At 49.0% G+C, this 15,129-nt stretch overlaps 1 protein-coding gene across 2 annotated transcripts in view; it reads right to left on the minus strand.

The window, feature by feature from the left end:
- Positions 1–15,129, minus strand: part of RASGRF1 (Ras protein specific guanine nucleotide releasing factor 1) — an 85,098-nt gene that overhangs the window by 12,569 nt on the left and 57,400 nt on the right. The window contains exons 6-17 of one of the 2 annotated variants that reach the window (XM_028706484.2): positions 13,480–13,559; positions 13,019–13,212; positions 11,775–11,884; positions 10,393–10,511; positions 9,163–9,323; positions 6,142–6,205; positions 5,420–5,556; positions 4,110–4,192; positions 2,801–3,049; positions 1,985–2,358; positions 1,600–1,725; positions 1,039–1,209 (exon numbers count right to left, since the gene is read on the minus strand). In XM_028706484.2, the coding sequence (XP_028562317.2) occupies positions 1,039–1,209; positions 1,600–1,725; positions 1,985–2,358; positions 2,801–3,049; positions 4,110–4,192; positions 5,420–5,556; positions 6,142–6,205; positions 9,163–9,323; positions 10,393–10,511; positions 11,775–11,884; positions 13,019–13,212; positions 13,480–13,559 (1,868 nt within the window). The remainder of the gene's footprint in view (positions 1–1,038; positions 1,210–1,599; positions 1,726–1,984; positions 2,359–2,800; positions 3,050–4,109; positions 4,193–5,419; positions 5,557–6,141; positions 6,206–9,162; positions 9,324–10,392; positions 10,512–11,774; positions 11,885–13,018; positions 13,213–13,479; positions 13,560–15,129) is intronic. The other variant, XM_077919117.1, reaches the window with a different exon arrangement.

Consider the following 15,129-nt stretch of genomic DNA (forward strand, 5'->3'; position numbering starts at 1 on the left):
GATGGCCCAAAGTTGTTGAGCCTCTCCCCCCAAGCAGCTGTGGGCAGGAAACGCTCCCTAGATCGTTCCCCACACACAGCGGCATCGGGGGAAGTTGCGCTCCCGGGAGCACACCTCCTCTGATGCTGCCACGTGGAAAATGATCTAGGGAGCGCCCACCGCGCACTGCAGCATCAGGGGAAGTAGCGCTCCCTCCAATAAGCTGGCTGGTGGCACGCAGCTTCTCCCCCCCCCCCATGCCACTGTCCATGTATTGGGTGACCCCAGTTTTTTGACGTGATTTTTGAGTCAAAAAACCTCGTCCAATACACGGGGAAATACGGTATATGTATAGCTTGGGGGCATGGGGAGGGGAATAGGCTGTATGTCAAGACCTGTCTAAGTCCTGGAATAGCCAGTCCAGCTTCCTGGTGAGGAAATGAGCCATTAAGGAAACAAAGGGAATGGTTCTGTGCTAGATAGCAAAAGGATGGGCTCTACTCCCTCAACTGGCTGCCAGTTAGAAAGGCAAAAGGCCAGAGTTGAGAGCTGAGATATGTGAGCTAGAAGCTGGAGGAAGCGGGCAGGTTGAAAAGGCAGAGAGAAAGAGCCATGCCTGATTTCTGTGGGAATCCATGGCTGTAACTATAGGAAAAGCAAGGCCGTCTTGGGGTGTTAATGTTGTGAACCCATCCATCGCAGGCTCAGGTTGTATATATGTGTAAATAAACCACATATCATAAAGACACCACAATTTCCGCTATACTTCATTCCAAAGCAAACACAAATTATGGGTAAGCTCCTAGAACCTCACACTGCTTGGAGACTGGGGTGTTGTGAAACACGCACACAAGCATGATAATAGTGATATACAAATATTAAATAAATAAATCCCTCAGCAGCACAATGCAAGTGTTTATGCCCTACCTTTCAGGATACAATTCCTGCAAAGGGAGCGTGCAAATCAATGAGGCTTTTGCAGTGTCCCCATGGCCTCTTCTCTCTGCAGAGAAAGTGGGGTGGGGCCCCCAAGAAGGGGAAGAATCCCCATTCTCTCACCTGCACTGGCAAGGGACATCCTCCTGTACTTCTCTTTGGTTGGCGTGCCCTCATTGGCGCCTGCGGTTGCGATGGCAAAGGCTGAAGCAGCCGAGAGGGCACTGCGAGTGTTGTCTAGCTCCCGGCAGGATGTCATCACGACCCCATTGTTATAGGAGAACAAAGGGAATTCTGCATCAGGAAGAGGGAGAGAAAATTCTCATTGAGCTTTCGTCTGGCATGAAACACTCCCCAAGGGCTCCTTCCCCACTTGCTGGCTGTTAAAGGAGACTCAGAGAGGGCCAGATCCTTCCCCAGGAACTGCACTGGCAAACACTCATCGACAAGAGTCAACAGCCTCTCTCAAGTGGTCTGTGCAATGGTGTTCAGAAAGGCATGGCTGAGAGCTGATGTTCATGATGATGTTCATCATACAACAGGAAGTCCTTCTTCATACAGCACATAGGTAAACTGTGGAACTCACTTCCGCAGGAGACACTGAAGGCCACCCACTTGGATGGCTTTGGATGAAGACCGGACAAATTCATGGAGGAGAGGGCTCTCGTTGGCTGCTAGCATTACCTGAGGAGTTTTTGCCTTTGACCAGTTTTGGGGTCGTGGGCGATTTGGTTGGCGAGGTCTCCGTTTCTGCCTCATCACTCTGGTTGGGATCCATGTCAGCCTCTTCTCGGACAGACGTCTCTGGGCCTGGATGGAGCAAACGGAGGCATCACTTAAGGATTTCACACAAAAGAACTTTCTGATGGCAAGAGCCGTTCGACAGTGGAACGGACTGCATTGGAAGGTGGTGGACTCTCTATGACTGGAAGGTTGGATGGCCACCTGCCAGGGATTCTTTAGCTGTGATACCTGCATTGCAGGGGGTTGGACTAGATGATCCTACAGTTCTACAATTTTATGACCCTAATCTACACAGGAACATCCCCTTCCTCCAGAAACCACTTACTTTGCTTGTTCAGAAGGGTCTCCTCCGGCTTCTCTGTGCCCGCCTCCCCCTCATCGGAGATCTTGTTGGAGTAGTTGCTGGCAGAGACGTAGAGCTTGTTGATGTCCAGAGTGGTCTTGCTGAAGGGCGACATGGAGGAGTACATGCTGGCGTAGCCATTGGAGGAGCAGCTCAAGGCAGCCAGGTCCAGGGCCTTCCCACCTGTGATGATGGGGATGTTCAAGGACAGCTTCCTCCTCCGGCTTGGGGAAGAGGACTTGGTGATGGAGAGGGGTGGTGGGGAGGAGAACTTCCGGTTGGCTCGCGGAGACTTGGGAGGCTCCCCGTACAGGAGCTTGGTGTTCTGGCTACTGGCGAATAGGAGCTCCAGAGACCTGGTGGGCAAGAAAACCAGAAGAGACCTCATTGACTCTCTGCACCTGATATCGCTTTCCCTTTCCCTTTCCTTTGTCTGCCCCATCCCCAAGCAGTGCAGAGGCTGGAACTTCTAATTGCTGGGAAATCTACCTAGTTGCTCATCTAGCCTAGCATCCTGTTCTCACAGTGGACCAACAGATGTCTGTGGGAAACCCGCAAGCAGGATTCGAGCACAAGAGCCCTCTCCTCTCCAGTGGTTTCCAGCAACTGGTCTTCAGAAGTGTTGCCATCTCCTACTGTGGAGGCAGAGCATAGCCATCGTGGCTAATAATCATTGATAGCCTTCTCCTCCATGCATGGTGTTTTTGCCTCACCTCCACAAGCCCATATTGCATTTCTCAGGAGAAAGTATCCTCCTCCAACAGGCGGAAGAGGAGGTGACACCCCTGCAAGATTCACCTTGCAGGAATTGCACTGATGGGCTTCTTGTAGATAGTGATCAGCTTGTCCAAGACAATCATAGCCGTGGTGAAGACCCGGTAGGAGTGCAGGAAGGTGTTGAGGAAGTCGATGCTGAGGAACCTCAAGTCTGTCAGCCTCTCCAGGAGCCGCTCCACACTGGCATAGCGGATCTGGAGGACTTTGCAGGAGTTCATTGTTTTGCTGAATCGGATGTCAACATCATCACAGTACAAGCTGGTGTCAGACCTGGAAAGTGCAAAGATGCAGATAAACGGCAGCATGGCAAACCATCATTTCCTTCTGGCCACAGAACATAGGGGAACCAGAATATTCATGGGGCCCATGCAGGCATTCTCTGACAAACCGGGTAAGCTGGTTCAGTTGTGCATTCATCATTTTATTTGTTTGCCACTGTTCCACAACTTGCTCAGAGCCACTTTAAACAAAGGAAGCAAGAATACACCTCAACCCGCCCCATAGTTAGTACCTACGAACAGATATGGTGGGACTGCTCAAAGGTGGCTGACTTTTGGAATAAGGTGTTTGCTAAGATCTCTTCGATAAATAAACTGCTACTCCATCTTTCCACCTAGTGCTTTTGAACTTGTCTATGGAAACGGTACAGGGTTTGAAAAACAAATAACTTATTTCTCATCTCTTAACAGCAGCCCAGGGTTGTATTGCCAAATTCTAGAAGACCTTTAATCTTAATAATTTGGATTAATAATTAATAATTTGGATTGCTGGAATCCTAGGGTTTGGCAAATTGCTTTTCTTGAAAAAATATTGTGTATCTAAAGGGAAAAGTTTGAACGAAGTTTTTTTTTAAAATAAAGTTGACCAGCCACTTACTCCTAATTTACTTATGCAGGCACCCCCAAACTTGGCCCTCCAGATGTTTTGGGACTACAATTCCCATCATCCATAGCTAACAGGACCAGTGGTCAGGGATGACAGGAATTGTAGTCTCAAAACATCTGGAGAGCCAAGTTTGGGGATGTCTGTACTTATGTGATCGAAACCTTGGGTACACAGCTGAAAAATAAATAAATATATGGAGAGCAGGGTAAAACAGCTTCAGAAAGAGCTTTTTAGGCTTTCTGCCTTGCTTACTGGGGTCTGGGAAGGTTGTGCAAGGGCCCTGGGATGCTCACACATCCCTCTCACAACAGAGGCAAGTCTTTCAGGACTGAATCTCTGGGACGCCGGCTCCTAATAGGGTGGAGAACAAAACTGCAAGCCGACAATGTCAAAAACACTCCATGAAAACTACCTTCCTGTGCCTCCGTTCGTCTCAGGCACTTACTTGATCATCTGGGGGACGGTGACTTTTGAGTTCTCCTCAAAGGCATTCATCATGAGGCCATTGCAGCGGATGTTATCCACACACTGAAACACACACACAAGAATGAGGTGGATGAAGTGTGAAAGCTGCATTCAAAACTGCATTCAAAAAGAGCAAAGGGACTGCAATTCTGCAACAGAGTTCTGCATTGGTGAATCTTTCTGAGGTATCTGGATGTCTGCGTAGACTCTGGAAAGCCCACCCATTATCACATCTTTTAAAAAATTATTATTAGTTTATTTCTTGCATTTTTATCCAACCTTTTTCTCTGAGAAACTCAAGGTGGTACACATGGTTCTCTTCCTCCTCATTTAATCCCCACAACAGCCCTGTGAAGTAGGTTAGGCTGAGAGGCAGTGACCGACTGACAGTGATTTTCATGGCCGTGTGGGGATTTGAATCCTGGTCTCCCAGGTCCTAGTCTGACTCTCTAACCCAGGCTTCCTCAGCCTTGGCCCTCCAGATGTTCTTTGCCTACAACTCCCATGATCCCTAGCTAGCAGGACCAGTGGTCAAGGGTGATGGGAATTGTAGTCTCAAAACATCTGGAGGGCCAAGGTTGAGGAAGCCTGCTCTAACCAGTACACCATGCTGGCTCCATTCAAAACTCCACCCCCCCAATCCCAAACTATTCTTAGAATAACCTTTATGCAAGATGGCCTGAAGATTATAGTCACACTGAATGATTCATTTGATGATGATGATGATGATGATAGTGTTATTAAATTTATTAACAGCCTTTCACTAGCAGGTCCTAGGGTGGATTACAACATCTAAAATTCAACATTAAAAGGGTTAAAACAAATCACAGCCACAGGAATTTGGGTCCCCAAAACACATATCTCAGGTCAGGTGTCAAAAGGCAAGGGCAAAGAGGCGAGTCCCTAAAGAAATCCGTATAACAGAAGCCAATGTGGTTTAGTGGTTAGGATGTTGGACCAGGAATTGGGAGACCCAAGTTCAAATCACAAAGTTGTTGTGGGGGTTAAATAAGGAGGAGAACCATGTACCCCACACCTTGAGGTGAAAGGTGGGACATAAATGCAGTAAATAAATAAGAATAAAGATGGCAGATGCACCTGTGGAAGGGATTTCGTTGCTTAGGGTCAGCCTCAGAGAAAGCCCTCTCCCGGGCTACACCCCACAACTTCTTTTGGGTATTTTCCTTCCTTTATAGAGTGGCCTGTGGGGTGAGGGTGTGCCTCACTCCCCAATCCTCTGGCACCTTGATTTGGGTAGCCCCTCCTCTCCCGGGCTTGACTCCGCCTTACCTGGCTGATGTCACTGGTCCAGGCTGCCTTTTCCTGCCTTGATGAGGCCACAAGGATAACTGTGTAGGATGGGCTGTCTTTTGGCTCCACCACAATCTTGAAGTCAAGATGGTCTATATCTTGTCCCGATCCTTTTGCTTTGGAATCGAGAGCACAGAACAGCGAGACGATTTGTGAGGGTGAATTACAGATTGACGGTGGGTGAGTATAACTTTGGGGGTGCAAACCATAACTGCGCTGGGGCCTGCCTTGGTGCAACGCCAAGAGGGTGGCACAGTGACTGCTGCGTTTGTGAGCAGCATCAGGATCAAACCCTCCTCAGCTGTCTGTGGGAGAGAAGCAGCCATCTCTGCAGCATTTGCATAGCTCAGTCTTCAGGCTCAGTCTTTGCTCAGGGACCATCTGTGATTCCCCCCACACTGGAATTTAGTCATTCTTCAAAATATAACTTCACAGATACAATTTTTAACCACTTCATAGGCCAGCTTCAATTAAACTGTGGGGTGGGGAAAGCAGAGTATCTACTTTGCATGCAAAAAGCCCCAGGTTCTTTTTTTAAAAAATTCTTTTATTTCATTTAAATGCATGGGAAGCCATGACTACCTAAAGTGGTGCGGTACTGCTTTAAATGTGCCATATGGGTGGGGCCATAGTTTGCAGGGGGCAAGGAAGGAGGCTCATTCTGGTTTGTAGACTTTGCTTAAGGTCTGAGTAGTACTTACTGTCCTCATCGGTGCTCTCTGTGTCTTCCACCAGGGTGCAGTCAATTAGGGAGATCACGCCATTCTGGAATAAAGAAAGAAACATGAAGAGGGGGCCGCTTGAGCGGGAAGTTCTTACACTCTGTTTCTCTTGCAGGTCTTTCCTCCCACCTGGGGAGGCAGAGGAGGGGCAGGAGGTGGTGCTGCCTAGTGAGACCTGCCTCTCTAGGTTTGGATGTTATAACTTACTGGCTACATTAGTCAGGGTGTCAAGTCAAACGCCAGACCAAGTTCAAGGTGTTACTATTAGTATATAAAGCCCTTAGCAACTTGGGACCAGTTTACCTACAAGGTTGTCTTGCCCCATAGAAACCCTTTGAATGGCGGAATTGGCACTATTACAAGTGCCATATTACACCTGTATTGCATTTGTAAGAACTTTAAATTGGAAGGGGGGGTTGAGAGAACCCCCCCCCCCCAATGATAGGGTTACCAGACGTCCCCAGTTCCCAGGGACAGTCCCTGGATTTGCAAATCTGTCCCCGGACAAATTCTGTCCCCAGAATGTCCCCAGATTTGCAAATCTGTCCCGGGAAATGTGGTGGCAGCAGCCTCAGCAGCCCGGAGCCAGCCTGGTAGCACAGTTGGCTCTGGCTGGCTTCAGGAGCTGCTTGCTGCCTCCGTCACTGTTGAAGGTGAACCGGGGATGGCCGGCGGTACAGATCTCCTGCCGCCTTCCCCCTTTGTTTTGACAGATCGGGGGAGGCTCAGGAGTCGTGGGTGGGTGGGTGGTCGTTGCCCAGAAGGGGCACAAGGCGCGCGGTTTCTCTGCCAGGCAAGATACAAAGCCCTTCTTTTGCACCCTGCGAAACATAAATGTACAGAGTTTTTTAAAAACTGGGCAATGGCTGCCCGCCTGCAACTCCCGAGCCTCCCCTGATCTGTCAAAACAAAGGGGGAAGGGGGCAGGATATCAGGGAAGGCTTGAAAGTCATGGGCAGGCAGCACGCAGTTGCCCAGTTTTTTAAAACCAGGGTTCGAAAGAAGGGCTTTGCACCTTTATACAATATGCATGTTCCTTGGCCTCAGGGTCTTTTGCCTCACCATCCCCACTACTGACTCCCTGTTGCTACTCAGCTTAAATAGAAACCAGTGTCCCTGGATTCATTGAAAAAAATCTGTTAACCATACCCTACAAGCCTTGCCTCTCCACACTACAAGGCAAAGAGCCTCCGCTGCACATTACCAAATCTCTGATAAATGTATCTATGTACTGGCTCAATGGAAAAACTTTAGAAATTCCTAAGAAATCACATCGTTGTATCAATCGTCTCAGTTCCAATGGCATTTAGGACCTAGGGAAGTGAGGTATAAGGGGAGGGGTGAGTGAGCCCACCATAATCTCTGAGATGTACAGTCACATCAGAGTTAGTCATCATGACCTGTGATATCCTGCCCCCAAAGTGTCAGACAGATAAGCATCTCAATCACAATGCCTGCCCACCCCATAGTCAGGGTTGAAGCCGGGACAAGACAAAGGGGTGTATTTGACTTGACTCAGGGACCAGAGAACTGAGTCTTTGTACTGTGATGGAGTACATGTGAAAGATTATATCTGAATGACAGGGGCATGCCTGGATCTCTGTGACATATCTGTGATGTCTTGATGATGCTTCTGGAAATGTATTATGGGAAACTTTGGGAAACTTTAAAGTACTGATATAACCATTGTTTGGGTCTGTGTGGTAGTTTGATGTCTTGTTGCAACAATAAAGATCAGGCCTACTGGGCGCTGTTTTGCTTCTGTCTCCTGGCTGAAGCCTCTTGCTTGTGACCCCTGACCTGAACCTATGGGAGCCAAGGTTAGGCTATTGTGGGGTGCTCCAATGACTCCCTTATACCTCTTTTAGTATGGCAGCACCTACCCTTTGATTTCACCTGCCAGGGACATGAACAATTTGCACAAGGTCTTTAGTAGGTGTCTTGGCCAAGCCAGATTTCACCCTTTCCAATTTGCAGAGTCCTTGCCTGATTTATTGCAAGTGTTTCTCAGGCACAGCTCTCCACTCCGCAGAAATGTCTCTTAAGCCCCATGTATGGATTTGGGTTTCCATTACCCCACCCACTGAATGTTTCTAAAGCTGTACTGGGGTGGGGAGGGGTTGATATGCGGTTTCTGACTGGGGCTATGCCAACACTATACAGTTAAAGCCCATTATTCCCCCCCCAAAGGATCCTGGGAACTGTACTTTGTCCAAGGTCCTGGGAACTGTCACTCTGCAACAGGTAAACTACACTTCTCAGGATCCTTTGAGGAAAATAATGGGATTCAAATGTATGTGTGCACATAAAGCCTGGGCTTTTTGGATATAAACTGTTCATTCACAAAGGTGATCGAAAGGATGTCACGGTCCAGCTCAGGCCCCCTTCCTGGGTCCACAGAGCCAAGGAACTCCACACTCAGCTTTCCTTCACAAGGTGGAAACGAATAGTGTAAAAAAAGCTGTGGCTGGAGATGTTCTGAAAGAGTTGTGGAAGTCTCTTTCCCAGGACATGCATGGGCTGCAAGAGGAGTTTTCAGGGGAGTGACGGGAGACTGGAGCTTCTTCAAAGAGTGGGAAATGGATCCCTTTTGCACCTGCCAGCCACTCATTTTATTTGTATGCTGCTATTCCACAAACACAAAAATCATGCTCAGTGGGACTTATGACAAGGAAAACAGAAAGGCATTTCAAAAGTAAACAGTGCAAAAATAATAATAATGTAGAGCAGAGCAAAACAACACAATGGCAAATATAATAACATATAAAAAGCAACATGGCAATACTATAATTAGAACAAGATTACGCAAACAACACCCAGCACTCAATAGCAAAAATAACAAGGGAGCCTGACAGTTTCACCTTGGTCCTAGAGACACCCCTCCCACGATGTTGCTCACAGTCCCTCTCCTGCAGCAACTTCTTAGAGGGCTTCCGAGGGCAGAGGGAACCCACTGCCCTCCACTGCAAGGCCAGGTGCCACCTGCTCCCATCCACTCACCTTGGTCAAGTGCAGCTTCCCACCTGAGCCTCTGGTGCAAATGATCAAGTGCTTGGAGAAGAGGAAGCACTGCCTCTCACCCTCCTTCCTCAGGGAAAGGGAGCCCAGGCGACCCCGCGTGATCTTCCCCTTCTCAGACATCGGCACTTGGATGAGGGAACCTTGGAGGAGGAGGAAAAACACTAAGTCACAGGGGCTGGGCACATGCCATTCTTCCTTCCCAGGCACCACAGTCAGGAGACAGGCTGGGGCAGCAGGCAAGAGTCATTAGCTTGGCCCTAGACTGGATCGTCCCCTCTCACTCCCCAACAGAAGAGGAGGGCTCCTCAAGAGTAGGGGGAGCCAACCTGTAGTGCTCTAGGAATCCCATCAGTCCCAGACAACATCTAATTAGCAACACACACACACCCCGAAAGATAATGCTATTCTAGGCTGCATCCACAGAAGTCCTGTGTCCCATTCTGGGCATCACAATTTAAGAAAGATATGGTGGTACCTCGGTTTAAGAACAGTCTGGTTTAAGAACAATTTGGTTTACAAACTCCGCAAAAACAGAAATAGTGTCTTGGTTTGAGAACTTTACCTCGGCCTAAGAATGGAATCCGAATGGTGGAAGGGCACTGGCGGCGGGAGGCCTAATTAGGGAAAGTGGGCCTCGGTTTTGTGGGTATGAACGGTTTTGGTTTAAGAACGGACTTCCGGAATGGATTAAGTTCATAAACTGAGGTACCACTGTATTGACAAGCTGAAATGTGTGCAGAGGAGGGTGAATATGATGACCAAGTGTCTGGAAACCAAGCCTTATGAGGAATGGTTGAGGGAGCTGGGTATGTTTAGCCCGGAGAAGAAGAGACTTGAAAGATGGTACGATAGCTATCATTAAATATCTTTTTTGATGGTAAGAGCTGTTTTGCAATGGAATGGACCACTTCAGTGGAGGCTTTTCAGCAGGGTTTGGATGGCCACCTGTCATGGATTATTTAGCTATGATTCCTGCATTGCAAGGTGTTGGGCTACGTGGCCCTTGGGGTCCCCTTCCAACTCTACAAATGATTTCTAACACAGCCAGTGCTCAGGGGAATGATGGGAGTTGGAGTTCAACGGCACCTGGAGGGCACCATCATGGTCTGCCCCGACCAAAGGGGTGACTGGGTAGCAATGGCCTGGAAATGGTGCTGTGCTGAGAGGCTAGAAAAAGGCCACTCTGTCGCTCCTCTGCAGGGAAGCTACCTTGTCTGACAAATGTCTGGCTGGTGTCCAGCAAGATTTCACACCCCTCGATTATCATCCTTTCGATTGCCAAGTTCTTCCGAATGTTTTCTGTCTCGCTCACTTCGTCATGCATTATCCTACGGGAAGAGGAAAAAGGTCAGCAAAACGCCAACTGCATTGGGACGGCTGCAGCTGATTTTATTTCCCCACCCCTAGTCCAGAAAATGGACCCATAGATGGGGGGGGGGGGAGATAACAGCACCTGGCATAGAGTTACCACTCAGCATAGTTCCAAGTGTAGCAAGCATTCCACCAGTTTAAGCCATTTGTGGTGAAGGGTTGACAGAAAAGCTGTTTTTCAGGGGAGGCGGCTGTTCTCTGTGCCTTCTCTCCACCCCAAGGAGAACAGAAAGGCCATTCGGGAAGAGGGGAGGTCACTCACCGGACCATTCTTCAGCCATTCATCTGCCTGAGGTGAAGGACAAAATGGCGCCCCTCCCATTCCATGGACAGAAGTTCATTGGACTGGATTCTATAAGCTGAATCTTATTTCAAGATGGGTGACATGACAACACCCTCCAGTGCCCCTGAGGGCAGCTTAGCAGAAGATGGCAGACAGCCTATGTGGGATACCAAGGGTTCCAGTGTTGCAGGTGGTTAGACTAGATGGATCTTCGGGTCCCTTCCAAGTCTATGACTCTCTGGTTCTATGATTCTAAGGCCTCTCAGTCATTCCCCACATTCCCAGCACCTGCCGCCTGAGGCAGCTACCTCCCTCTGCCTAATGGTAGAGCTGGTCTCCATCACTTGGGCTGGACTAGACCTTTGGATCCCTTCCAACTCTACGGTTCTATGATCTATGATTCCTCTTCTTCCTCTGCTTGACCCAACATAGCCCCTTTCCCACCAGCTGGTCCATCTCTGGCCCATGTGGCCAAGCCTTGGCCGGTGGAAGAGTCCCGGGTCTAACCAAAGACGGGGAGTCTCTCTGAGACCAACACGCCTTTGAAGTTTCTCAAGCAAGCTTGAAACTTCTCCTCGGGGATGTGTGTTTTCCCTTCTCAGCATTTTCTAAAATAGCATATGCTGCCTTGTCATCCTGCCCTTCACACATCCTGAACACGGTGTCTCTGCTGGAGTACAGATGGGGGCTTATTTTCCCCAATGTGATAATTATACAAAAATGTGAGAAGTTCAGCATTCATTAAGGCACTGAGCTAAGCGTGCTGTGGGGAGCTCTCTCCGTGGATGGCGGCGAGTATTCGGGGGTGCACATACAGTCACGTAGCACCCGGCTACATTCTCGCCTTCCAGAACCAAAACCTCATGGCAAAATTTGAGCCCAAAATTCAACACACCACACCCTCCACCCGACAGCCTGAACTGCCAAATCTCCCCACCTGGAGAGCTCCTCCAACTTGGACTTGGCGTAGTCCAGGCTGTTCCTCTCCACATGCTCGTGGGGCGTGTGAGCCAGGAGCTCGTGCAGCGTCAAGATGTACCTGGGGATCTGGGCGAAGAAGAGACAGGTGAGAGAGGGTGGGAGAACAATACCGTGCAATGCAGAAAAGTCCACAGGTAAGACCTGCAAGCAGCAGGAGGAAATTCTGGGCATCTTCGATCCAAGCTATTTGGTTTATGTGGTTTTTTTTGGAGCTGCCCTAGAATCCCCATGGCTGTTGAGAATAAGCGGGGGAAGCTCAGCATGGCCACTGGCAGAATATCCAAAATGGCATTGGCATTGGTCCAAAATGTCCGGAGAGCACCAGGTGAGGGAAGGTGGCTCTAGTTCACTCAGGCCTCTTTTTTGTGTTGGGGGTGGGCAAAATGTATTGGGCCCCATTGCTCAAAAAGTGAGGCTCTCCATCCCAAGAGCAATGCCCTGATCTGCCCTAAACCAGCCTGTCACAAATATCCTGAAAGTCTCTTCAAATGTTAATAGGGTACTTAAGAGACCTGATTCAGAAAGAGCCAGGCTTTAAAAAGATGCCCTGCAGCTCTGTTCCATCCCAGCAATAGGCATAAGAGTCAACTCCTAGGGACTGAGGGGTGTGCGGTTATTGGACTAAGGGGACTAGGCTAGTGACTAGTCCCCTAAATGTTCCGCTGGCCTCCCTTCCCAAAGCCCAGGAAGCTTCTGCCCGGCTTAGGGAGGGAGGTGCAAGGCTGTGATGGGTTCAAGATCCATCCTGCCATCTTCCCAAAGCCCACCCGGCTTTTGGAATGAGGCAGGAGGGCTCCAGCATCCTGTCAGAGCCCTGGCACATCCTTTGCAAAGCCTGGGAATCTTCTGACCGATTTAGGGAGGCAGGCATGATGCTCACATGTGTGACGTCAGGACGCCACAATGTCACATGCATGACTTCAACCCCCCCCCCATCTTCTTTGCAACCTAGCGCCTCTGGCCCTAACTGTTCCCCTATGAAAAATTTCACTGCATGCCACTGCTTCAGATCCACACCCCCGATAAAATATTTTTGATCAATTATGCGGGTGGGGCTTACCTGGGCCCCCCAATATTTTATTCAAGTTGGCATCCTGGCACCAGGGACCTACACTGGAATTTCTCCTTGCACTTGGGCAAGGAGAGAGAGGCTGTCTTGGGCACCCCCTTGTGACAGACACCTGCTGCTTCCTCCCACACCTGGAACATGGGGTATGTCAGGAAAGTTTCCAGCGTCCGCTCCTCGCAGTCCGGCTTGGCCTCATAGTGCTTCAGCAGCTTGTCGAAATCCCTGTTCTGCTTGCAGTGAGCCAGGATCTGCAGGCTGTACTGGTGGTTCCGGACAAACTCCTGGTAGATGTTGAGCATCGGCAACAGGATGTCAAAGAGGTCAGCTGTGAGCAAAGAGGTGACAGTGAGAAGAGGAGGGTGTAGGAGATGCAGCCAGCCCCTGTTGACTCTACCCTGGAGCCTAGTGGGCACAGGATATTGGCTGGTTGTTGCAGGGATACGGAAAACCAGGGGGTGAGGGCATGGAATGCCGCATCCGAGGAGAGGTCGTGGCTGAATAGGAGCAACTCTGCGTGGCAACATTTGTTGTGGTTGACACTTGTCCTCCTGTTGAACCAGGAAGAGAACAAAGAGCAAAGAGTGGCACTCACCCAGCACCAAGGTTGGCCAGCTGGAGATGCGTGCTTTCAGGCCCTGGTAAAAGATCTGGTGTAAAAACATGATCGTCTCACTGAAAGAGAAAAGAAAATGAATCAGTCGGGGGAGCCATTGTGTTAGGCATCCTCCTGGAGCTCCCAGGGTTCAAAAAGTATGGGGAGTGAGTGCTCAGTTCTTAAGAATGAACCTTTTATTCTCTGCCAAACACAGGACTCCTAGTGTTATGAGAGAGGGAGGAAAACTTATCTCTATCCACTTTCTTCACGTCAGGCATAATTTTATAAACTTCTGTCATGTTGCTTCTTACTCCCCTTTTCTCTAAACTAAAAAGTTCCAAATGCCACAACCTTTCTTCATAGAAAACCCCATGATCAGTTAGGCTGCCCCTTTCCTGAACCTTTTCCAACTCAACAATATCGTTTTCGAGGTGAGGTGGCCAGAAATATACATGGTAGTTGCAACATAGATTTGTATCTTCTTCAGCAAACCTGCTCAACTGGGCGCTGCTGGCCTCCTTCCATTTGGACAAGCCTGGTGTTAAGTTGTGGGTGAACATATCAGATGACACAGCGATTCTTCAAACAGCTCTTGTTCATTCACAGGCCAGAACAGAAGTGAACTGAAGGGTTCAGCCAGCCTGCTTATATAGAGCTCCACTACAACGTAACTGTAACAACTTTATGTAACTATCCAATCACTGAACATTACTTTCAATCCCTTATTTGCATATGTGGACCTGAACTATCTACAGTATCCCCCTGTTGGCCCAGGGTGAGAACTTCAGTACATAACACCTGGTCTTGCTTCACACAGCTCAGAACACCTGTGCACATGTTTCCATGTCCTTTGTCTGGACACAGGTGTCTTCATACAAAAAAGGGGGCAGGTGGGAAGAGATAACCAATAACACCTTTCATCTGATACTGGTTCTCACTAGCCCCTGACTGTCAGCTCAGAGTGAAGCGTTGCCCTCTTCCTTCAAACTGAAGCATCACTTCTGCTGTCCGTTCATTCCCACTATTGATCCCTGCACTCCTGGGAGAGAGGAAGGGATTCTTCAGCCACTGAGGGACTAGGATGGGCAGACTGCTGTCGATCTGCAGGACACGTGGAAGTGTGGATACCAGCCAAGCAATTATCCTGCCTTGTGGGAAGGTGGCAAGAACAAACTGCTCTGTTGCGTTTCTGCTGATGCCATCCATGGCAGATGTTCAAGCACTTATCCAGTGAGGAAGTTGGCTCACAGATACTCGGCCTGCATCCAAACTATACTGTATGTTTAAAGCACACTCACCCACCAATAATCATGGGAACTGTCGTTTCTCCTTACAGAGCTGCAATTCTCAGCACCCTTAAACTACAGGTCCCATGATCTGAAGCACATTTTTCCCATCTCAAGGATTTTTGGGAGCTATAGTTTGTTAAGGGTTGCTGGAAATTAAAACGCAGTGTGGGGTAAACTACAGGGCCCACAATTCTTTGAGGAAAAGAATGTGCTCCAAGTGCACTTTAAAACCAGGGTGTCTATGCAGCCTAAGTCCACTGGGGGTCACCACAGAGTACAGGAAAACAGCAGAGTCCTAGGAATGCATGTTTGGGAGGTATATTTTAGTACAGCCACAAGGTACAGTACTGATCGAGAA

The sequence above is a fragment of the Podarcis muralis genome, chromosome 14, assembly GCF_964188315.1.
Source record: "Podarcis muralis chromosome 14, rPodMur119.hap1.1, whole genome shotgun sequence".
Lineage (NCBI taxonomy): Eukaryota > Metazoa > Chordata > Lepidosauria > Squamata > Lacertidae > Podarcis > Podarcis muralis.